The 22609-nt window shown below is 53.5% G+C and overlaps 9 protein-coding genes across 9 annotated transcripts; 5 read left to right on the top strand and 4 right to left on the bottom strand.

Moving 5' to 3' along the window:
• Positions 1-155: 155 nt before the first annotated feature.
• J4E85_000695 (uncharacterized protein) lies at positions 156-2522 on the bottom strand (the record flags this gene model as incomplete). The annotated part of the gene is made up of 2 exons (XM_051464985.1): positions 156-2335; positions 2384-2522. The coding sequence occupies 2 exons, from the start codon at positions 2520-2522 to the stop codon at positions 156-158; spliced, it is 2319 nt and encodes a 772-aa protein (XP_051331506.1).
• A 2608-nt stretch (positions 2523-5130) lies between these two features.
• On the bottom strand, positions 5131-5876 carry J4E85_000694 (uncharacterized protein; the record flags this gene model as incomplete). Its single annotated transcript, XM_051464984.1, has 2 exons — positions 5131-5593; positions 5641-5876. 2 exons carry the CDS (start codon positions 5874-5876, stop codon positions 5131-5133), a joined length of 699 nt encoding a protein of 232 aa, XP_051331505.1.
• Positions 5877-6637: 761 nt separating this feature from the next.
• On the bottom strand, positions 6638-7605 carry J4E85_000693 (uncharacterized protein; the record flags this gene model as incomplete). The annotated part of the gene is made up of 3 exons (XM_051464983.1): positions 6638-6839; positions 6888-6950; positions 6998-7605. The coding sequence occupies 3 exons, from the start codon at positions 7603-7605 to the stop codon at positions 6638-6640; spliced, it is 873 nt and encodes a 290-aa protein (XP_051331504.1).
• A 2477-nt stretch (positions 7606-10082) lies between these two features.
• J4E85_000692 (uncharacterized protein) lies at positions 10083-10619 on the top strand (the record flags this gene model as incomplete). The annotated part of the gene is made up of 2 exons (XM_051464982.1): positions 10083-10294; positions 10343-10619. 2 exons carry the CDS (start codon positions 10083-10085, stop codon positions 10617-10619), a joined length of 489 nt encoding a protein of 162 aa, XP_051331503.1.
• A 1556-nt stretch (positions 10620-12175) lies between these two features.
• J4E85_000691 (uncharacterized protein) lies at positions 12176-12715 on the bottom strand (the record flags this gene model as incomplete). Its single annotated transcript, XM_051464981.1, has 2 exons — positions 12176-12226; positions 12263-12715. 2 exons carry the CDS (start codon positions 12713-12715, stop codon positions 12176-12178), a joined length of 504 nt encoding a protein of 167 aa, XP_051331502.1.
• A 1989-nt stretch (positions 12716-14704) lies between these two features.
• J4E85_000690 (uncharacterized protein) lies at positions 14705-16169 on the top strand (the record flags this gene model as incomplete). Its single annotated transcript, XM_051464980.1, has 2 exons — positions 14705-15730; positions 15783-16169. 2 exons carry the CDS (start codon positions 14705-14707, stop codon positions 16167-16169), a joined length of 1413 nt encoding a protein of 470 aa, XP_051331501.1.
• Positions 16170-17449: 1280 nt separating this feature from the next.
• J4E85_000689 (uncharacterized protein) lies at positions 17450-18372 on the top strand (the record flags this gene model as incomplete). The annotated part of the gene is made up of 2 exons (XM_051464979.1): positions 17450-18093; positions 18144-18372. The coding sequence occupies 2 exons, from the start codon at positions 17450-17452 to the stop codon at positions 18370-18372; spliced, it is 873 nt and encodes a 290-aa protein (XP_051331500.1).
• A 623-nt stretch (positions 18373-18995) lies between these two features.
• Positions 18996-19911, top strand: J4E85_000688 (uncharacterized protein; the record flags this gene model as incomplete). The annotated part of the gene is made up of 2 exons (XM_051464978.1): positions 18996-19137; positions 19187-19911. The coding sequence occupies 2 exons, from the start codon at positions 18996-18998 to the stop codon at positions 19909-19911; spliced, it is 867 nt and encodes a 288-aa protein (XP_051331499.1).
• A 451-nt stretch (positions 19912-20362) lies between these two features.
• On the top strand, positions 20363-21882 carry J4E85_000687 (uncharacterized protein; the record flags this gene model as incomplete). Its single annotated transcript, XM_051464977.1, has 3 exons — positions 20363-20428; positions 20481-20681; positions 20728-21882. 3 exons carry the CDS (start codon positions 20363-20365, stop codon positions 21880-21882), a joined length of 1422 nt encoding a protein of 473 aa, XP_051331498.1.
• Between the last annotated feature and the right edge of the window lie 727 nt (positions 21883-22609).

Genomic DNA, 22609 nt, shown 5'->3' with positions numbered 1-22609 from the left:
GGAAGATGGTCACAGTGTGCTGGATGCTCATTTGAATGGTTCTGAGAGATGTAATTACGATTAACAAGATATGCTAAACGGATCTCTATTCTACAACAACTCGCACCTTCGGGTATCATCCTCTCATCAACTCAATTAAAACTACATGATCGGATCTATAGCGGAGGAGCGTTAGGGTCCATCATGCACTGATCGACACGCATAAGCTGCTTGCCAGTAGCCTTGGCGATCTGAATGAACTCCCGAAGGTAGCTGACAGTGCTAGGGTAGAGGTAGTGGAGAACCACAAGGTTACCACCCTTGTCGACGTCACGCTGGAAAGCAACCTTCTGCTGCTCAGGGGTGTCGGTCTCAGCCCACAACCAATCCTCAACATCGACGCTCCAGTTGACAATCTTGGCGGTGTTGCCGACGGCCTTTGTGAGACGCGAGCGCATGCGGGCACCCTCGGTACCGAAGGGAGGACGGAAGTAGGTAGAGGTCAAGCCGTTGAATTGCGACTTCATGGCCTTGACGTCCTCGTTGTACTCCCAGTCAATGGATGCGTAGTCGGGGAGACCCTCCATCTTAGGGTGGGTGAAGGAGTGGAGGGCGAGCTGGTGACCCGCTGACATCATCTCCTTGTAGACGTTGGTCAGGTTGGTGGAGGCGTCGAGAAGGGGAGCGCCGACGGTGAAGAAGGTCACCTTGACGTCCTCCTCGCGGATGATCTTGAGGACTTCCTGGGCGAGGTCGGGTTGACCGTCGTCGATGGCGAAGGCGAAGGAGTTGGGGCGCTTGCAAGCGAAGACTAGGTCACCAGTCTCGTCCTTCTTGGGAATGGTAGTACCGGCGGGGACGGAAGAGACAATCTCGATGACGGAGAGAGTGACAGACTCAGTGCTGTGGAAGCCCTTGAGCGCGAAGCCGACGACGCGAGAAAGGTTGATGTTGAAGTGGCTGATGGGAATGTAGATGTGTCCGTTCTTGGCGTAGCGGCCGGCCTCAGCGGAATCCCAAGTCTCAGGGAAGGGAGCGATCTCGGTGTTGCACTGGCTGTTGTGCTGCTGGAAAGCGACAGTGAAGGCAGTGGTACCGGTGTAAGCGATGTGGAGGTAAGATCCCTTGTACTTGGTGAAGTCGGCACAGCCACCAGACACCTGGGTGTAGTAGGAGTAGTCGGCGTCAGGAGACTTGATGGTGAGCTTGCCGCCGGCGTACTGGAGAGACATGCCCTCGTCACCACCGTGCCAGTTGCCCATGGCGTTGGTGTTGGCGTTGGCGAACTTGTCAATCACGAGGCCGGTAGCTGATGGGTTGCTAGGAGCGGGAACGGTAGCAGAGGCGCCGGGGTCGGCAGAGGTAGGAGGCACAACGTATTCTCCAGAGTTGCCGCAGTAGAAGGCCATGGGACCGAAGGAAGTGGTACCAGAGAATCCGGAAAAGAGGATAGTGGTAAGCTTCTCGGTGTTAAGGCCGGCGAACTTGCTGAAGGGAATGGTGTACAGCTTCTCAGTTCCATCGAAAGTCCATCCAAGGTCAGTTGCGGACGCGTAGGTGGACTTGGGGTTGGTCGCGTCACAGTTGTCCGAAGAGTCGAGCTGAACGGACAGGGTTGCGCCCTTAGGAGCCTTGATGCGAAGTGAAATACCGGTGTACTTGTTCTTCTTCGCGTCGACGCAGGGGAACTGGGTGTAGAAGTACGAGTCGGCCTTGGGAACGAACTCGACGTGGTTAGTAGACGGCTTTCCAACGGTGATGGAAGTCATGGAAGCATCATCAGAGGTAGGGTATCCCATGGCGTTGTAGAACAAGAAGGTCAGACGCGATTGAGAAATCCAGTCATCGATCAACAAAGGAGAGCAGGTTCCAGCTGAGGCCGTGGGAGACGAGATGGTTGTCATGGTGCTGCGGACCGAGGAGCTCGAGGTGGTAGCTACCCTGGTTGCGGAGACGGAGGTGCTGCCACCAGCACTGCTGCCGCAACCAAAGGCGATGTTGCTCATCTGCCATGTGGCGGTGGTGGAAGAAAATCCAGCCCAAACGAAACCGGTAACAGCATTGGCGTTGGCACCGGAGAACTGGGACAGAGGAATGTTGATGGTCTGAGTGCTGCCAGTCAATCCAGAGATCGAAACGTACTTGGAAGAGTACGTCGTAGCCGAACAGCTGGTCTTGGTCTGGATCTCGAGGGTCGCGGAGCCACCGGCAGGTCCCTTCATCTGGAAGCTGATGGAGTTGTATCCATTGGAGCTGGCAGCCTGGCAAGGGAAGGTCTCGTAAAAGTAGGATCCTGACTTGGGCTTGAAAGACAGGACACCGCCGCTGGCCGAGATCGAGGACATGGATCCATCATCTGCGCTGGTTAGCCTTTCTTCTTGTGCAGCACTTCAACAAGACCTACCACTGGTCCACTCGCCCAAGCTGTTCTGGTTGGAAGTCTGCTTGGAGAAGTCGTCGATCTTGAGGGGTGCGCTGCAGGCTGCGTTGACAGCCTGGCTGGCGAGTCCGGCCATAAGGCCTATTAGAGTAGTAACACGCATGTTGAGCGTAGTAAAGCGAGTGTGTTGCAAAAGCGAATGTACGGAAGTCTATGACTTCCAAGAGTGATGAGTCTCTGCACCCCGAGTTGACGGTAAGGGCGATGAGTGACAGGCGATAACTCGTGAAGATCTTCCCAGGCGCAGACTCTCCCTAGATATATCTTTCTCCCCGACGCAGCGGCGCGAGACCTGACACGAGCGAGATTAGCCTTAGTGGCCTCGGCATGCACGTCTTCGCGCAGCAGCCCTGTCGCTTCTACTATAGTAGGGCCACACGGTCTATTTCGGGTCAGCAGAACCTGGGCGTTGGTAGATCACCGGAGCGCTTGTGCTGTATCAAGGATAGATCGGCTTACTCTTCGGCTCGGGGAGCGGCTAGGACAAGGCGACCCCTGAACTCGATACATCGTTTTCTAGGCGTTTGTGGAGCACGGCGTCCCATTGTATGGTAATCATCGCTACTCATGGTGGGTATACACTGTTACGACCGGTCAACGGTGCGCCCCCCGTTCCTTTGCGATGTTTGTGCTGCGGCGTTGATCGCGTAGGTTATTGCTATGACGTCCACGTTCCATGAGGCAGGAATCCAGAAACTCTCCGCGCACTGAATTTGGTTCGGGCTCGGCTGAAACAACCAAGTTTACTGCAATTCTAGTCCGCGCCTCAGGCTCAACGCAACGAAAGACATCCTCCAAGATACGAAGGCCAATACTTGGCCTCGCGAAGAGTGCGAAGGCGTACTTGGCCATTACCTATGCCGAGTGTGCCGTGCAAAGACAGCAGCGGGGTGGAGTGATGATAGTTTGCTGGTGGCTGCAGGAACCGAGAGACGGCGCGCGCCACCTCCAGGAGGAAAAGGAACTATGCCCTACGCAAACGAGCATTGCCACTGCCGTGACAGAGCCTGCAGCTCGGGTCAATCCACAGAATCAAAGAAAATCCACGAGAAAAGGAACAACCTTCGCAGTTCTAGACCATGATGCAGGCAACGTTGCGGATCTTTGTAGATTCTACAACCTCAAGCGGTTGTGTCTATCGCCGTCAGCACCGCATGACATGAAAACAAAATGGCCTGAGTAAGGATGCATATACGAAGTGGGACAGCGCACAGTTTTTTTCCTGTTGTGGTGGGATGCACCGGTGATGCTGGTAGGATGGGGTTCATGCCGCTTGCTGCGAGTCGGAAGCACGGCGGAGATTGACGGCATTCGAAGCAGCAGTCAGGCCTGCCATTTCCACCCAACACTCCATGCTCTCGCAACACAACATTTGCACCATGCCTGCCAGTATAGAATGCGATGCCCAAATTACCGCTGGATTCCGCACCTGAATGCTGACCATGTGGCGTTGCAGCTGCAATCTCCCCCTCGGTTCCCCTGCCAAGGCGTCGCGCCATCCAGCCGCTCCGGATTGTTTCGCGTTTAAGAGACAGGCCTCGAAGCAGTTAGCACTGGAGATATCGGAATCACGCCGGGATATGTCTTGGCTTTACATGACTAGTGCTTGCTTTTCGGACGATAGCTGGGCGGAGAGACTATCGCTCCACTCGCTGCACTTGCAAGGCTGGCGCGCTCCGACAGCACCGACCATAACGAATCTTCATCTCGATCTGCGATCCGTGGTTCACCCAGTCATTGCTCTTCAGGCAACCTTATATGTTTTGTCAATGATGATGACATATTAGAGGCTTCTTTCCATCTTCCGTGTATATGGACAGCTCGCCAGCAACCGCAATAGCCAGCAACAGGATATGGCCATGTGTATAGCTGTCCGGACGTTCGCCGACTTATCAGCTGGAATATACACGTAACGGGCAAGGTGACTCCAGTGCATCAGCTGCGCCGTACAGCAACACATTCTCCTTTTTTCATTCACGACCCATCACACCTTGGCACAGGGATACATGTGGTAGGCTTCAGATTTCCAAACCCAGTCGTCATTCAATTGAGAGGTATGGGAGGGTGCTGGCGAATAGAAGAGTCGGACAACGCAAGAATGGGTTCGGCTTCGTCGCAACTACAGATCCCAAGTCATCAACGCCCTGCATACGGTCTCACGTAACGTACTCAACTTCTTTCCACATTGGAAAGAACACCGTCCCTCGCGCAATGAACTTCACAGCAATGAGAGATCCAACACATATGATGGAGATTGTATGACGGAACAAACTAAGTTAGGAAGTTTCCTGCCGTGAACGCCGTTGATGCTCCCTGGGTATCGTCGCCATCCCTCATCTATCTACCAGCACTCTGGAATGCAGGCTGGATTATACATTCACCGTCCGTCTCATCCTTCGATGTATCCAGTCCACGTAGAAGCAACAATGCGTTCCACTCAAGTCTCAATCATCCTTGTGGAGACGTCCGCATGCACCGCCATAGCAAGATGCTGCAGGACGAACGAACAAGTGGCAACGAGGACGTGTACATTCGGCGCCATTGCGAGTGCACTCGGCGCAGCTGTCGCGGGTGCTATCGCAGGGCAGACCATTGGAGGCACAGTGCTTGCACTTGATGACGCGGTTGTATGAGCTCGAAGAGCCATCACCGAAGCTACTACGGCACTCGGGTTAGCGTATGCCTTCACCGTGATATGAAAGGTCAGTGGCTTACCTGGTACCTTGCGCGCCGATTGCGATTGCAATGGGGGCGACAGCAACCGTACGCGGAGGCATGGCGACCTCGGTTGAAGGGACAGCAACTGCAGCTGGCGCGGCAGCAGCAGGCTGCGCTATACCGCTGGTCTGCATAGTCATACTCTCCAGTCGCAGCTGCAGCTGCGCCACTTTCCGCTCCTGTGCTATCGCATCGCTGATGGCCGCTTGCTTCTGAGCCTCCAGCTTGACCTTCAAGTCCCTGACCTTCTCTTCTCCGTCCTTCACTGCCTCCTTCGCTGCCTCCTTCGCTTTCTCCAGGTCCACGATCAAGGCAGTCCTAGCGTCCTGTAGGCGCTCATTCGCAGTGTTGGAGAGCGACAGGTGGTACGTGAGACGACTGATGCGATATTTGTCGTCCGAACGTTCTTCCTCGGCAGTGAGTTGCTCGCCCATGTCGGCGTTGCTTGACGGATCGCTAGATGTTGTCAGTCAAAGTACATTGGAAATCGCCTGAGTACTTACGGAGATGGCGCCCTTGATTCGCTCAGAGAAAGAAGGTAGCCGAGCTCTTCAGTGTTGTTCTCGAAGAACATGTCCCGCATCATGGTAGGCGCTGGGTAATCGTCCTCGTAGTAGTCGGCGTCTTCCTCGTCGCCGTACTCGTTATCGGGACGGTCAGTTTCGCCGCCTACTTCATGCATCTCTGTGTCCTCATGGACGCTGTCCTGGACGTTGTTGACTGCGCGCTGGTCGGCCATGTTCGTGAGCAGAAACTTTCGCTCAATTTATGGTGAAGAGATGCGGGGTCAAGCCACGGCGGGTTTTCCAGAGATATCTGAGAACCTACGCTAGGCAGACGCGAGCTATCTAGGTAGAATGCGGCTAAGCAGTGGGGCTACGCTTGGCTAGTCGAAGTGAAGGTGAAAGTGCGTCCATCTCGCGTGGTTCAAATTCTTATGTACAAAGGAAAAAGACACAAGATGTATATCATTCTGATTATCTTTGCTGTCCAGATTGTCTGAGATAGCGTTACATGACACGTTGTCACACTTAAGGATTGCAGTCAATGGACCAGAGATGGACGGACTACACGAAACACATAGAGTTATCGCAACACAAAGGAAAGGTATAAACGCTATGTTTAATAGCGCACATCGAACTTCACAACAAAGTGAGAGTACCAGAACAGTTTAAGGCCATCAAAGGAGACGAAAGGTCTAAAGTGAAAGGGACGACAAGGCTGATGACCATCCCAATCGTAGTTTCTCCTCTCCTGACCGGCTCTTCTATCTATCGCAAACCAGTATAAAGCCTCTAGAACCTCTTCCACTCCTCTGGGCGACGCGGTAACTCAGAGCCTGTCAATTTCGGGGGAATAGAAGCGGGACCGACAACCTGGGTGATGTGCGTTTGAGGTACCAAAGAAGCTTCGGGAAATCCATCATCGGGGTGAGCCAATCCACAATTCATCTTAAGACACACTCCCTGCAGAAGCAGACGTGCTTTGTCAGTATAGGTCTCAGATGCATTTAGTACGGTCCGAACTGACCTCATCGTAGTTGTTGCATTTCATGCGTATGCAGGGAGATCCTCGGGACGCGCAAGCCGGGCAAGTGTGGCTGTTGTCACAGTGACGGATCGTCTTGTTGCGGAAACATTCGACGCAGGCAACAATCTTTTCCTTGCGGCGTTTCGGGAGTGTGAACGTGTTCTGGGTTTCTCTAGCACTCATTAGCAAGGTGGTCAGACTGAGGGTATTGAAGTCGTACTCAGCCCCTTCAAGCTCTCCTAAACGGCGCTTCTTGACCACGCTCTGGACGGGTGCGGTCAATCTAGATTGAATCAGTAGACGAAGGCTAAATCGTAGATGCAGACTTACGCGATCTCCGAGTTGGACTCCGCATTGGGCAAGACAAGCTTCGCTTCGTACTCGTTGCGCATAGTCATCTCGAACTCCGCCTTGGACAAGACAAGCTTCTCTTCGTACTCGTTGCGCATATCCTTCTCGAACTCCGCCTTGGACAAGACAAGCTTCTCTTCGTACTCACCGCGCACCTCAATCTTCTGATCCTCCAGATTCTTGACACAAGTCCTCAACTCTGCGCACTCACCCTCAGCCTTCGCGAGCTTGTGTTCTGCAGCTATCGCCTGACCAAGAAGATCTGCACAGCGCTGGTGGGCGTCTGCAGCTGTGAGGCGCGCGGGGGTGTCGGACTCTTCTGCCTCCTTGAGACGCTTCGCGATATCGTCTGCCTTGTACTCTTCGATCTCCCGATTGGCAGTGAAGATAGTGGAGCGCTGGTCGCGGTTCTCCGCGTTCAATCGGTTGACCTCCGCGTTCAATCGGTTGACCTCCTGGTGAGCAGCTCGAAGATCTTCGCGAAGCTTCGCGATCGCAACCTCATGTGCCTGGGCTACTGGAAGGATGTCTATCAGGGTGGTGATGTTGATGTCGGTATCACTTGCGTCTCCGATGCTGTTGGCCATGGTGTTGGCTGACCGTTGCTGATACAACCGGCTGGGTAGGTGTTCACTGCTGGGGTTGGGTCACTACCTAGGTAGAAAGATTGTGAGCAGAGTGAGCGGGCGGCCGGCAGATAGCGGAATGACTCACTGCACTAAGAAGGCTTATTGCCTATTTCGATATTTCCAAAGCGCTCACTCACCGTCACCGTCCCCGGTCCGTCAGTGACCGGTAGCGTTGGATATCACGTGACGTTAGCGCGCCAAGCCGCTCGGTCAATATACAATCTCGCCTGGTCCCTCCAAGCTTTCTCTTTCTTCAACGACTCGCGCCGCCTTTTCCACAATTGATTAGCTTGAGAGCGCACTGTGATCGCATTCTATGTGACGCAGTGTGACCCTCCCTCGAACAGGTACCCCTTACGAAGTACGCGGACTTTGGGGGCTTCGTTTGTTGAGCTGACGGTTGTGCGTTGAGCTTGCTTTCAGTGATTCTTTTTGGACGCTGGAACAAGCTCGCTATCGAGATCAATGCATTGATCCAAGGTCCGACAACCGAAGACGATGTACTCACCGCGGCGCGTTTTGATTCACTGACACGCTTGAAGGGCGTCGAGATTAGTGCAACTCACGGCGTTGATGGCTTGTCCACGGCGTTGATGGTTGCATGGTCTTGAATGCCTTTCCTTCGGGCGCAGGTCTATGGCTCCGGTGGTCGGGCTTGAGCCAGCTTGCGTTACGATAGGATCGAACTGGGGGCTAGTGTCTTTTCATCGAACTATCTTCTTTATGAAGATACTTGAGGAAGAGATTTGAACTCATCAAATGGTTTTCGCGAGTGCTAGGATACCTACGTTTTGCTCAACATGATGCGCTATGCGTCATTACTATGTGAGTGCAGTGAGCTCATCCTTGTTTCACACCATCAACCCACACATCCACCGCCTCGTCGTAAAAGCACATATACCCCGCAATTGGTGCGCTCTCACTCGTCGGGTATCGATAGTACCAAACAAGATCCCGATACAGCTTGCCACCAACGCTGATGTGGTAGTACTCCGCGCGACCCTTGTACGGACACAAAGTCAGTGTGTCACTCGGTGTGAGGTACTCCCAGTTCACGCTCGTGGGCGGCATATAGTGCCTTGTTCTGAGTGTTGTCTCGAGAAGGAATAATGGGCTTGAGCTTTCGGCAAGTGTGACGCCATCGATGGCTATCCTAACGTTTCGAGAAGATGGTAAGATATCGATGCGCTTGTAGGGATCCTTGGGATGGCCGTAAATCTCCATGTCCTCTTCGAACCATTGATCAATCGCTCGGAAGTCAACCTTTACCAGATCTTTGAGCTTGCCGGTATTGAAGATGAGGATGCGATTGCTGCTGCGATTGCCGACTGTAAGACTCGCTAGATGTGCGCCGCCATCTGTCCCGTCCACGGCGGAGCCTCGCGATAGCTTGGCGTGAGGGGTGAAGCTGGAAATTGGTACGAAGAACCTTTGGTGTTCAGCATGACGAAAGCATTCTCACGAGGAGGAGGTTCATACTGTGGGTAACGCAACTCCAGTTCCCAAACATGATTCGCGTTTAGTGTGTCGAATGCATACTTTCCATTCAGAAGGCCGCGTACACGGCGTGCCGTATGTTCTATTCTGCATGGCCCATCGCGAACGAGTTTCTGTGCCAGTCGTATTAGACTGCGTTTGTCAGCTTATCATTACTACACATGATGGAAAGCTGGTGAGGACGCAACTCGCTAGTGCTTGCCATCATGGGCGTCTTATGTGTTGAGTTGGATTTGCGATAGTTTTTTGAGATGAACCGATGTCGAATAATGCTGAGAAGATGTCGGGCACACATGCGAAGGGGGATGTCAACTGGTGATGATGTAGGCTACCTTAGTACCGGAAGCGGGGCCGTCCTGATTGGCAGGAATAGCCGGAAGCTTACCAACCACACAACCACAATGAAGACACTATCTCTACTAATCACAAAGATACAGTCTACAAACACGTACATGGTATCTGCTTGCACATTCGGAGCCACCCCAGGAGGATCTCAGCGGATCCTTAACACAAAACACTTACTCCAAAGGTCGCCGCGGCATACCGCGTGTCGTTCGTCCACGATCGACGACTAGGTGATACCTTGGCCTTGCGGTCTACATGAGAGATCGTGAGCACGATGAGGCGCCCTGCCATTCCTGAAGTCGCCGCGCCTGATCGTCACAAGCGATGCTTATCTTGACGGCAATGCTCACCCGGTAACCTCAAGATGATAATCGCCAGGGGTGGTGTGGCCAAGTGGAGACTACCTAGGTATTCACGAAGGCACGTGACTCTATGAATACACGCACCGCACCCGGTCACTCACCGCGCGAGGTAGTGTAGCCTAGTAGCGCTTGGACCCACTTCCCATGTCTGCCTTGCGACAACAGTTTGTCTTTCTCACACCAACTGTCACAATCTCGTCGATTTCGTCTTTGACCAAGATCATCACGAACATGTCCGGTTCGCACTCCCCTCCACGCGCTCGACCGGCATCGCCGCGACGTGCACCATCGGCTTCGCCAGCTCAGCCCGACACCCCGCATGCAGACGCCTGCGAGTTCGACGACTTGAGCGTTCCAGACCCCAAGGCCACCCACGAGGAGAAGGTTCGCTTTTACCTCGCCCAGCTGGATCTACCAGACGGTTTTCTGTTCGGGCAAGACGAGTAAGTACCCCCTGTAGTCCTGTAATACGGTCATGTCTAACCATGTAGCTCGCTTCGCAACGCCGACGAGCTACGCGCTAAGTTAGGAGAGCTCAGGCGTAGAGGTCGCGCTATGCGTGTCTGGCTCAAGGACATCGAGAGCGTGGCCCGCGAAGAACGTGCGAGGAATGACGCCACAGAAGTCCGTCGAGACGCTCTTTCGGCAGAGCTCGCTAGGCTCCAGGAGGAGCTCGCTCAGGCTAAAGCTGAACTCGCTCAGGGTAAAGCTGAAATGGATGAGAAACTCCATGCTCTTCTCGACTCGGCGTTTGGCGCTCTCCCCTAAAAACAGTGAGACCACCACTTCGTAAGTCCAGCTTCCCATCTATTACAGGACGACCTCACTAACGAATGAGGATGCTCACGAAGGCGGCAAATTAGGCGGATGATGAAGTATACGTAAATCCGCGTGTATGAATACAGGATACTTTGGATGTACAGGGAGTGAGTAGACATGTTGATGTCGCCGCTATGAGGCAACACTGTCGCCGTAAACCTCGACAAATAAAACGATGTGTCCGCAAAAGCTTACGTTGCATGTGAACCTGGTATACTAATGATTCAATATCGCACTCATCATCTGTTATGCGGGTTGGAGCGACGAAGGGATTTCGCGTATCCTGATGGTATCTTCGCACAGTATCTGACGTCAGTGGCTAATAATCAACTCATCCCATGTCTGAAATGCGAGAACTACCTTCCACGTATCAAGTAAAGATGTATTCACCTTCCTCAAGCCTCGCCACTAGGGAAAGGTACTCAATGAAAATGATCCATCCCGCGATGCATACTCATGGCTGACACCAGAGCTGCAGGCGACCGGAGATGAACAAGCCCGTGTATCAACTCATCGCTTGCGTACAAAGGACAAATCGCACATCAGACTTGCCCACCATTTCAGGCGTGTAAGTTCCCGTGGGAACTAACCTGAGAAATGAACTGCACTGCGAGCGAGACTCCGATCGGGCTGTCAGACCCGAGTCGAAGTATGAATCTCTGGCGAACGTTCCAAGAACCTTGGTCAGTTCCTCGCACATACCCCCAGCACAACGAAGCACTCAAGATCCCGTGAAACCTTGATATGTGATCCGAAGTGACTCATCAGTAAGAGAATCCCTTAAAGTGAGCCCAAGCCGATGAGCTGTGGAGAAGGCAGTGAAAACAGTTAGAGAAGAAAAGAGCGAGTTAGAGGGGCAGACCGAGCTGATATAGATAGGTAGAGCCACTAGGCGCTTAGCGCCCCAGGATGCACGTGACATATATGGCCTAATTAATAGGCAGCGTAGATGACGGCGAAGTGAATGAGAAATAACCCTGTCGAAGGCGAGGGAGAATAACCGATACTCTACTTACGTCATTGCGAACTTTCTAGCACCGGATGTCTAATGTCGCACCCGCCATTGAGCTAGCTCGTAACATGTCGCATCGCCCACTGCGCCTTGATGCATAGCGACATTGGCCTTCGGGAAGTGACCTTGGAGGACCACGACGACGTCAAGTAGTCATCTGAACCTACGCCCTCCATTACCCTGAGGCTTCAGCCGACTACGGAGTGATCACCATGTCGCGCGGAGGTGTAAGGTAGGGGTTTGGAGACTTTATACTGGTTTGTGGTGGTCGGAGAGGTCGGTCAGGAGAGGATATATACCTATGACAGCACTTGGTTAGATCAAATGTTGTTGCAGGTCTTAACGACGACCTCCCGGGCATATCAATGGCAGCGAGATCGAATAGTGTTGCTGGGACGTACCCGGCAAGCCATCGTAGAATAATTGATACAAGACACTAGAAACACCCTTCTTCACACTTCCGTGACTACTATGAGACGAAACCTTCCTACTTTCACTTAAAGCTAACACCGTAACTATTCCAACCCACCGACTGATCCCAACCCTGAACCAGTGTCTTCCCACCTGGGCCCGTACATACATTACCCTTCTCAATTTGTTCCTCCTCCTGCACCTTTCCATCGTTCTTCCGCCCATTATCCCAGCCGTTTTGCATGCCAAATCCAAGGTAACAGTCATCACGCTGAATAGGCGCAAATCCGTGAATCTCGAAAGTCACAGCGAGAGAGATGTCAGGCTTCTTCTTATCGGGATTGGGCAGCTTGAAGGCATAGTCGGCGGTGAGAGGCGGCATGATGGGCTTGTTGTGAGGGTCGATGACGGGTTTGGGAAGGAGAGGAGGATTGGGAGCGTCGGCGCGGACGTGGTCGTCGCACCATTTCTTTGCTGCCTTGTGGAAGTCTTCTAGAGTTGGGTGGGGCTTTGATGAGCAGGATTGCTTGTCAGCTCGCTGTACGTTGTTGCTCGGCTCTGCGATTGGTGCGGCGAGGACGAGGCTTAGGAGGAGTGAGGTGGAGAGAAGCTGACACTTCATGATAGAATATGGTGACTGTATTGCGATTGCTTATTACGATGTCTTGCTTGAGGAGTAAAGTGGGTATGTTGCTGGCGGCTGGATCAGTGGCAGTAATATGAAAGTATGGTCTTCGGGTTGAGGAGTAGTGCAGTAACAGAGCACATACTATATACCTCACGCGAGTCACATCGCCGCTGTGAGTATCGGGAAATCGTACGAAGCTAATTTCCAACATCATCGTTCCCCTTGTGTTTTCTCTCCCACGCCTTTATTTCGATACACTGTGTAGCTTCGGATGTGGTATTGCGACGAGGTGCTCGTGAAGCGGAACGTCGTGGCAAGACAGCTGTCGTATGTGATCGTTGCGGTCGGTGAATTCAGGTGCGAGGAATGAGAAACGTATTGCGAGCGGGAGTTACGGTGGACTTGTGAAAGAAGCCACGAATGCGCTATGACAGTCGATCTCCTATACTACACCGCAATTACTCGATTTTAGTGCAACACTTTACTCTTCAACCAGCGTTATGATTAAGTCGCGAATATCAAGCTTACCGATGGGCAAAGTCAAGCAGTTCTTTCGTTCGCTAAGTCGTCGACTGTCGATCTCCATGTTCAAAGCGCGTGGCGAGTCCATAGGGTCGCGCGAATCAAGCCCTTGCTCTTCTCTGGCGCAACACGACACCGACAGCAAATCTACCTCGACAATAGAAACCCGAGCAACGTCCCACAACGAAGCGCGAACGTCGCCGTCTACGCCACCGATCGCGCCAATCGACCACACATGCCCCAAACCAGTGAAGCGAGGTGGAGCATCCATCGACAGCGCTCCGAGAAAGGATATGGTCAATCAGCGTATAAGCGATTTGAATGCGTATGCAGGTCTCCAAGTCAATATTGCGATATTGCGTTTCGTACACAGGCTACCGCTGGACGAACTACGCACCATTGGCCAGAGACTGACGCTGTCTTCGTCTTTTGCTGCGGGAAATACATTTGAGGAAGATGATCGACGTCTTCCACGAGGCGTCGCGCGACCAAAAACTATGAGCCTTGTTAGTACGACTAGGAACTTGAGTAGGTCTTTCGTATGTGGCCCGGAGAACAGGATTGAACGCAACCGTACTGGAGACGAATGTCGACACGATCAATGTGCCGTGCACGAAAGGCCGAGTCTCTATTCTTCGATGATGGACATGGAATCCCATGCGGACGCAATAACGCTTAGCCTCACCAGTCAAGAGAGCACCTCAGCATGGTCGTTCGCGTGTTCTTCGGCGCAACTCGTCGAGCGGGAACACGCAACTCGGCAGCGTGGAGCTGTGGACATGGAGCGCGCGCCTTCCTTCATAACACGATCGGCCGACTCATGTGATCTGTTCCTGGAATCCATTGGCCTCTCGATACACCCAGACAGTATTTCAAGAACCGACCACGAAGACACGGATGACTTTGACATGGAAAACTTACCAAACTGGTCCGACGTGGAGGACGACCCAGAGTACAACCAGTTTGAAGAGCGGTCATTCCACTGGACGGATACGGATAGCTCCCACTCTTCCAGGAAGTCGATGAGAATGGCGGACACGTCGTCGCCAGGATTCTACATGCCCGCTGTAGATGTCGACACTGTTGCACCTAACACGCATGGCGATGTCGCGCATAGCAATAACGGGTGAAGGATGATGGAAGGACTGAGGTTTGCAGGTGGTTGGGGTGTTGGAGCACCAAGACACAAGGGGAAGGCCAAGCGCCGGCGGCTAGCGGGTTCGCGTGTCAGGGAGCCTGGCTGGATTCGCAAGTCGCGCAGGACGGCGGTTCAGGGCCAATGCGCCATCATCGTCGTCGACACCTCCACATCCACCTACCACCAACCGCCTGCTCAATGTGCCACGGTGACGTCGCCCGCCTGTCCATCGCACCTTCCTCCTCATAGCATCGCTTCCTATCACCGGCGACTCCCCAGGCCCCTAGCGACCGCCCATCCCCCACGGCCGCAGCGACGGCAACATGCTGAAACCGCTGGCTGGCCGTTTGGCACGGCGGCCATGGAGATTTCTCTTCCCCGGCCTCCTTCTTTTCTTTTTTGCATACACACTCTCGCATCGGAGAGGGTCACATCCCCAGGCGCCCGTACACAAAGCGAAGACAAAGTCGTATTTCCCGCCCCTCGAAACCAAAGCCGCCAATTCAATCGAGCTCGACTACTGCCAGAATTTCCCTACCAAGCTACTGGAAGAGGTGCAGGTTGTCCTCAAGGTCGCATCGGACGGGGCACATGAGACGAAAGCACACCTGAGCACGGTATCGAGCTGCATCACGAATCTGATCATCGTGGGCGACCGGGAAGAGCGATTGGGCGACCGCCATGTCATCGACATCCTCGCAGAGCTCCCCAAGAGCTACCAGAAAGACAACGTCGACTTCCAAATCTACGTCGAGCACAAGAAGGCACATGAAGGCGGCGAGACGGTCAAGGAGCAGCAGCGGTCCTTCAAGCTCGATCGCTTCAAGTATCTGCCCATGGTGGATAAGGCATACATGACCAACCCCGCAGCCAAGTGGTTTGTCTTCATTGAGTCGGACGTCTACTTCTTCTGGGACACGCTCTTCCGCCTGCTCAGCCAGCTTGACGCCTCGCAGCCACATTACCTTGGCGAGGCGCACAAGGGCTCTGAAGGCCGCCATTTCGCCTATGGCGGCGCAGGAATCGTCCTCTCCCAGGGCCTTGTCAAGCAACTCATCCCAGGCAAGACCCCCGGCTCAACCGAGATCCCCCGCGAAAACCGACTAGGCGTCCGATACGAGAACTGGGTCAAGGAAGAACAGCGCGGCGACGCTGTCCTTGCCTACGCCATCCAGAACGCGACCGGCCACAAGCTCGAGCCCATGTACCCTACCTTTGCCAGCGACAAGCTTAAAGATGTGACCACCACACGCGACAAGTGGTGCGTGCCAATGCTCTCGCTGCACCAGCTCAAGCCACAGCAGATGGAAGACTTATGGAGGTGGGAAAGGACACGGCCGTACAACACGGTAAGCAGCCTTCAGCTCCGATCCAAGTGACCTGACTAACACCACGTCATAGAAACCATTTACCTACTCATCGTTCCTCTCCTACACCCACGGCTTTCTATCACAGGGTCCCTCGAAAGAATGGTGGGATAACCTTTCGCAAGCGCCCGTACCGAACGATCGTCCCGCACATCGTAACGCCGGCTCGTGCGGTTCAGAGTGCGCTAATGACGGCAACTGCCTCCAATGGTCTTACTCGCAGACCGTCTGTCGTCACGCAGACTACATCAAGCTTGGCGATGCTGTCGACCGAGAAAACGGCGGTCAAGGCGAGTTCGTCAGTGGCTGGGACACCGGAAAGCTCCGCGACATGGGCTTTGGTGTCGAGGGACAAAATGGCCAGAGAGAGTTTTACGAAGGTTGCGTCGAAGCCACCTGGCTGACCCCACAAGAGATGTAGAAACACTCATACGTCAGCGTATAGAGACGGACATGTATTCGAGACCAGTGACACATAGGGAGGCGTTGCGGTTGCTTGTACCACGTTCATGCATGGCGTTCTGGGTTGGCACATCATTTTGGATATGTGGAGCGTCGCAAACAGCGCGTTGAGCAAGCGTCATGTTGACAGGAAGATGGACATCAGGCCGATGGGCTTCTTGGGCGAATATGTAATGAACAGAGTTTGAGCATAGACGCAGGGCATAAACTGCGAGGCGGTATGATACCGCGGGCGTTAGACCTGTATATGATAATAGCACACATCTTCACATCTACCCGACGCGCATTCGGCCCTTGAGGTACCCTCGTGGTAGGTAGATGGACGATTCTGAGTGAATTCGTCCAGAGCGGAGGCTTGACCTTCCGCTGCCGGTGGGCGGCATACAGTTGTTCCGCTTGGACCATGTGCGCGTCGCCGAACGGCTGCTGCCAACTCTTGACACCACTATATCCTCTCCATTTCAACATTATGCCCAGCGTCGCGAACGACTCTAGAACCACATTCAGCCCATTGCTGACAGCCATGCTTGTTCAGATCATTACGACTCGGTCGCATTCCCGGTGTTGATGAAACTTGGCGGCGCCGGTGTGTTTGACGGCCTGATTCGGTCGCTTTCTGAGAATGTCGGTTGTCGCTGCTGCTCCACGCATGAAATTGCGCTTTGGGCAGTGAAGGCAGTAGGTCTTGCTCGAAAAGGATGGCGATGTGATGAAAAGTTGGAATGAGGTGCGGTGAACGGTAAAGGACCGTTCTCATCTGAGGTACAACAGTCGGCGCGACTCCTCTTCTTAATGCTCCCAGGTTAAAAAGCAACGGGTTGCCGGTCCGTCCGGTACTTGACCAGCAGCCGTGCACATTACCCCACATCCCGGTTAAGGAGCCTCATGACAGCAGCGTCTTTCACCTATATTAATGCGGCCTTACCCTGACGTCGTCGGGCCTACTATAGAATATTCCATCACTATTCTCCTGCCCGTGCCATTGGTTAGCTGTCTACTTTCTGCAGTACGCCAAATGAAAGCGCGGGTATCCCTATATTTCGGCCATGGAACAAGCCGGACGCGTGGGCACCGACATGTTCATCTAATGTGAACCGTGCTCAGATGGACTTGGGGTAAGGAAGCGATCAGTGACGCGTTTGAGAATTGTATAAAGAGTGTCTCCACCCACCCACTATTGTCGTCTCATCCACATCCAGCGCATCCACAGTCTCTACTACATTCTTCTGAACCATCACCATGTTCACTTCTACGCTCATTACCTTGGCCTCAGTTGCCTCCACTGCACTGGCTGCACCCGCTCTTCACCCCCATGTCACTCGCGCCGCTGAGCCCAAGTGCCCCATCGTCTTCGACGGCCGTGTCCCTGCCAACATGACACCCGTCTCCTTCGACACTCAGGCCACCAACACGCTCTTCAACGCCGACTTCGTCAAGGGTAACAACCTGACCTGGTCTCAGATCCTCAAGTTCCCCAACGAGTCCTCGCGCTTCGATGGCGACAAGTTCAAGGCTGTTGAGGTGACCATCTCCGATGAGTCCATTTTCCAGAAGCAGCAGGGATTCCGCCGCGCCGGTCTCCAGTTCCTCAAGGATGCCCCTGACGGCGAGGGTGGCAAGGGTGTCAAGACTCTCCACTGGAGTGTCAAGCAGGACTCTGCCAGGCCTTTGAACCTCACCCACGAGTACCTCAACGTCTGGCACGAGGCTGCCGACTTCAGCAACAACCAGATTCAGTTCCAGACTGGATCTCTCATTGGAAAGAGCGATGCCGACAAGGACCAGTTCAAGATTCTTGACCGTGCCGGCAAGTGGCTCTGGAACGTTAAGATCGACCAGACCCAGTGGCAGAACTTTGCTATGACCCTTGACTACACCAAGAAGTACGTTCCTTCTCACTCCTAGTCTAGAATATATACTAACAACCCTCTAGCGAGACCACCATTTTCTACTCCGCCGGCCAACAGGAGCTCAGGAAGGTCGCTGGTCCTTTGTCCGTCAACCTTGCTGGTCTCGGCCAGTTCCAGATGGGCATCCTCAAGAAGCCCACCGGTACTGACGACGTCGCCAACGCTGGCTTCCAGGAGGCCAACCTTGACGAGGGCCAGATCTACGGTGGTCTCTTCCTTGAGGACTCCAGCTCCGGCTGCGTTTCTCTCTAAGCGTATCGCCAGGATGATTTGTCATGTTGAGTAGACGGGGATGATGGGTCAATTGTACATAGGAGGAAGACAGTGGTTGTATATATGGAACATGTGGTCTTGTTTTGCGTGGGCGGTAGCTTTGTCGAATTACACGTGCTTTGGTTCATGATCAGATGCGCAGTATGAATCTCGATACATTTTCCGTGCATTACATACTTTCCCCATGCCCATGACTACTAAGCCTTCCATCCACACATGCGTACTTCGTAGATATTGGTCAAGTCCTGTTGTGGTAATGGCGTTCGCGAGGCTGCATTGCGATCTCGGAGTTGCGTGATGACATAGCGCCGCGGAGCACACCGGACCACCATGCACAGCTGACCCTGTGCCTGTAAACTATGAACGATAGTTCCAAAAAAAGGGCAAGGTTGAAAAAGCTGAGGCTGAGACGAAGTGCCGTCAGGGTCTAGGACGGTGCCTGCCTGTTTAGGCCTAGTGCGGACCCCAGCGGAATGATGGCATCACTCATGTCGACTTGGAAGTCTAGCCCACCGAGGTGACTCCACCGTAAGCTACCTACAAAATGTAGTCTCCTCCCACCACCGGTGTAACAGCCATTATACACGCAATCCCACGCTACAATGTCGAACACAGCCAACAACAAGGAAGTCGCGCCGTCAATTGACGTGAAGAACCTCTGCTATGCCTTCCCCGATGGCTCGAGTGGGCTGAAAGATGTCTTCCTTGACCTGCCGCCCGGCAGCAGAACACTTTTGATCGGAGGTATGCAAGAGTGAATGTTGGCCATGAAGATCTTGACTAACGGTCACAGCCAATGGCGCGGGTAAAACCACGCTCCTCCGTCTTCTCTCCGGCAAGCGCATGGCCCCCTCCGGCACCGTCCACATCGCGGGCATTGACCCTTTCAAGATGGGCCTCGAGGGCGTGACCTACCTTGGTCTGGAATGGGTGCTCAACCCCATCGTCCGCACCGATATCGACGTGCCCACGCTCCTGTCCTCCATCGGCGGCGACCACTACACCGAGCGCCGCGACGAACTCGTGCGCATCCTCGACATCGACCTCAGCTGGCGCATGCACGCCGTATCAGACGGCGAGCGAAGGCGTGTACAACTTGCCATGGGTCTGCTGAGACCGTGGACTATCCTGCTGCTGGACGAGATCACCGTTGATCTCGATCTGTTGTCGCGCAGCAACTTCCTCAACTTTTTGAAGAAGGAGACGGAGGAACGACCTTGCACAATCGTATACGCGACGCATATCCTGGACAACCTCGCTACGTGGCCTACACATCTCGTGCACATGAGCCTGGGTAAGGTGAAGAAGTGGGGCAGCACCGAGGATATGGATGTCAAGGTCGAGCAGGGCGAGCGCATGTACACGGGAAATAGTCAGCTGGGTGAGCTGGTGTTGAAGTGGCTGCAGGAGGATCTGACAGAGCGGGGTCCCAGAAATGGGAAGGGTGAGGGCGCGTCGTATCAGAATCTGGAGGGTAAGGGTGGTTATGGGGCGGAGAAGAGGGTGGAGAAGGAGTAATCCAGAGGAGTGGGAGAGAATACATCTCGGCATGCTTCAACAATGCGTGTCGATGGAGTTTCAACAGGCGTTTGGGCGGCACTCAACGATGATACCCCATCTTGTTCAACAACTATATTTCATGGCACCCACACTTCGCCCATATCCTTACACGATACTCGCTCGTGAACGATCCAATTCATATGCAAGCCTGGCAGAAGTATATGCGATGCTATCAACTATCCACCATTTCGCTCACTTTGCGTGGCATAAGGATTTCTGAAAACTTCAGATCGTTGTGGACAAGACACTTCGAGTTCATCGATTGTCCGAGTACTGCGCTATCGCCAAAGAGGGAAGGCGCACCCCTCTTGACGCTAACCAACATTTTCGGACACTCAGTCATTGGCAGCCCGCCAGCCGTGCAATGAAATGCATGTTACGGTCCGCAAGAGCATTCAGTAGTATCAAAATGGCGCAAGCGCCGCGTAAGCCTCTTATCACCATAGTCGGTGCGACAGGGACTGGCAAGTCTGATGTAAAGCTCGAGTTGTCCAGTCACGCTTCATCTTGCTGACCACAACAGGTAGCTGGCAGTAGAAATCGCGCGAAAGTATAATGGCGAGATCATCAACGGCGACGCGATGCAACTGTATCGTGGTTTGCCTATTATTACGAACAAGATCACGCAAGATGAAACGAAAGGCGTTCCTCATCATCTTCTAGGCTGCATTAGCCTTGAAGAAGAGACTTGGACTGTGGGGAAATTCGTGGGCGAGGCCTTGAGAACAGTATGGCTGAACAGCATACAGTCCGGATGAAGACTGACGTGACCAGATTGATAAAATCAGAAGTAGAGGCAAACTGCCGGTCCTAGTTGGTGGCACTCATTACTACACGCAGTCGCTCTTGTTCCAGGATGCGCTATCAGATGAGCCTGAACTGAATCTGAATGAAAACAGCCAGCCACTGCCTATACTAGAAGAGCCGACCGATGTCCTGCATACCAAATTGAGGGAAGTCGATCCTGTCATGGCCGATCGGTGGCATCCGAATGAACGGCGCAAAATCCAGCGTTCACTGGAGATATATCTAAGAACGGGCAAACCAGCTTCGCAACTTTACAAAGAACAGAAACTTCAACGCGAAGCCTCTGCTGCCCAGGCGGATGGAACAACATCGGATAACCGGTCAGGCCTTCGTTTCGAAACTCTTGTGTTCTGGGTGCACGCAAACAAGGACGTGCTCCATCGCCGTCTTGACGGCCGCGTTGATAAGATGATCGCCCGAGGTCTACTTTCTGAAGTTGAGGAACTTAGCAGTTTCCGTGAACGCCACGAAGCTGACACAGGTGCCAGTATCGACCAGACCCGCGGCATCTGGGTATCCATAGGATATAAGGAGTTCCTGGAGTATCAAAGTGCTCTTTCAGATGGCTCGCTGGGGTCATCTGAACTGGAGAAGCTTAAGATTCTCGCGATCGAGAAGACACAGGCAGCCACCCGCCAATACGCCAATCGGCAGATCAAATGGATCCGCATCAAGCTCCTCAATGCACTGATCAGTGCGGGCCAGAAGGATAACACTTTCCTAGTCGACGGTTCCGACATATCGGAATGGGAAGACAAGGTAGTCAAACCTTCCATAACCATTACCGAACAATTCCTCTCCGGACAACCACTTCCCTCACCCTCGACGTTATCGCCGGCAGCAGCAGAAATGCTGACACCGAAGCGCGAGTACGATTTAGGCCAGCGACCAGACCTCTGGCAGAAGAAGGTCTGTGAGACATGCGGCACGACGTCTATCACCGAAAACGATTGGAGTTTACATGTCAAGAGCCGAGCACATCGCAAAGCGGTAGCCACAAGAAAGAAGCAGGAAAACGCACATAAGATGCGGAACGGCAGCACAAAAAGCCCTCAAGCAGAAGTGATTGATGTTCTCCAACACTATCTAGATACCTTTCCTGGAAGCCAAGAGCCCAAATGAGTGGTGGGCTGATACAGCGGAGTTGAGAAGCCGCCTTCGTTCACATTCCTCTCTTGTGCTCAGCAGCTGCACCCGCCGCGACATCCAGTTCCAGGGAGATTGTTTGCGTTACACGCCCCATCATTTGCACACGTCACCCAACCGCCGTTACCCCCGTCGAAGGCCAGCCAGCACCATTCTCCTGGGTCGCCGCATTGTTTCCAACAGTAGCCGTTCTCGCAGCCCCAGGGACGAGCGGCACAGCTTTGCGCATGGGCTTCTTCGAGGGGCTCGATGGCGATGGCGGTGGTGGCGCTGATGCCAATGAGGATTGTGAGGGTGGTGATGAGCTTCATGGTTGTGGGAGGACTGAATGGGGAATTGGTTAGGCTTTGGGAATTTGCGACACCATGGGAAGAGTCTTACTTTTTCGGTGTGTCGTTTGTCTTGAATTCTGAAGTTTGATCGACTTGTCGGTCTGAATGGTGTATTCGGAGGAGACAGTGGGAGTCTTTTCTGTGCTTGCATGATCTTCACGCATTCTTCTTGCCTTTATATCCATCTTCTGGCACTATCGTCCGACTCAAAGGAGAAGGCGACGCGTCAAGCGCTTACTCTACACCGAGTACAGTATCACCCGAGTTACTGCACTTGGACTTCAGCGCAGTCGCAATGGTGTTCAGCGGAGATGATCTAAGGTCAATTTGACGATGTCTTGATAGTGTTGCTCGCTCATCGGGAATGTGAC

Source organism: Alternaria conjuncta, assembly GCF_024043145.1.
Source record: "Alternaria conjuncta strain BMP 0040 chromosome Unknown scaffold_1, whole genome shotgun sequence".
Classification (NCBI taxonomy): domain Eukaryota; kingdom Fungi; phylum Ascomycota; class Dothideomycetes; order Pleosporales; family Pleosporaceae; genus Alternaria; species Alternaria conjuncta.
The sequence above is the reverse complement of the archived record's forward strand: the minus strand, read 5'-3'. Positions and strand labels throughout refer to the sequence as shown.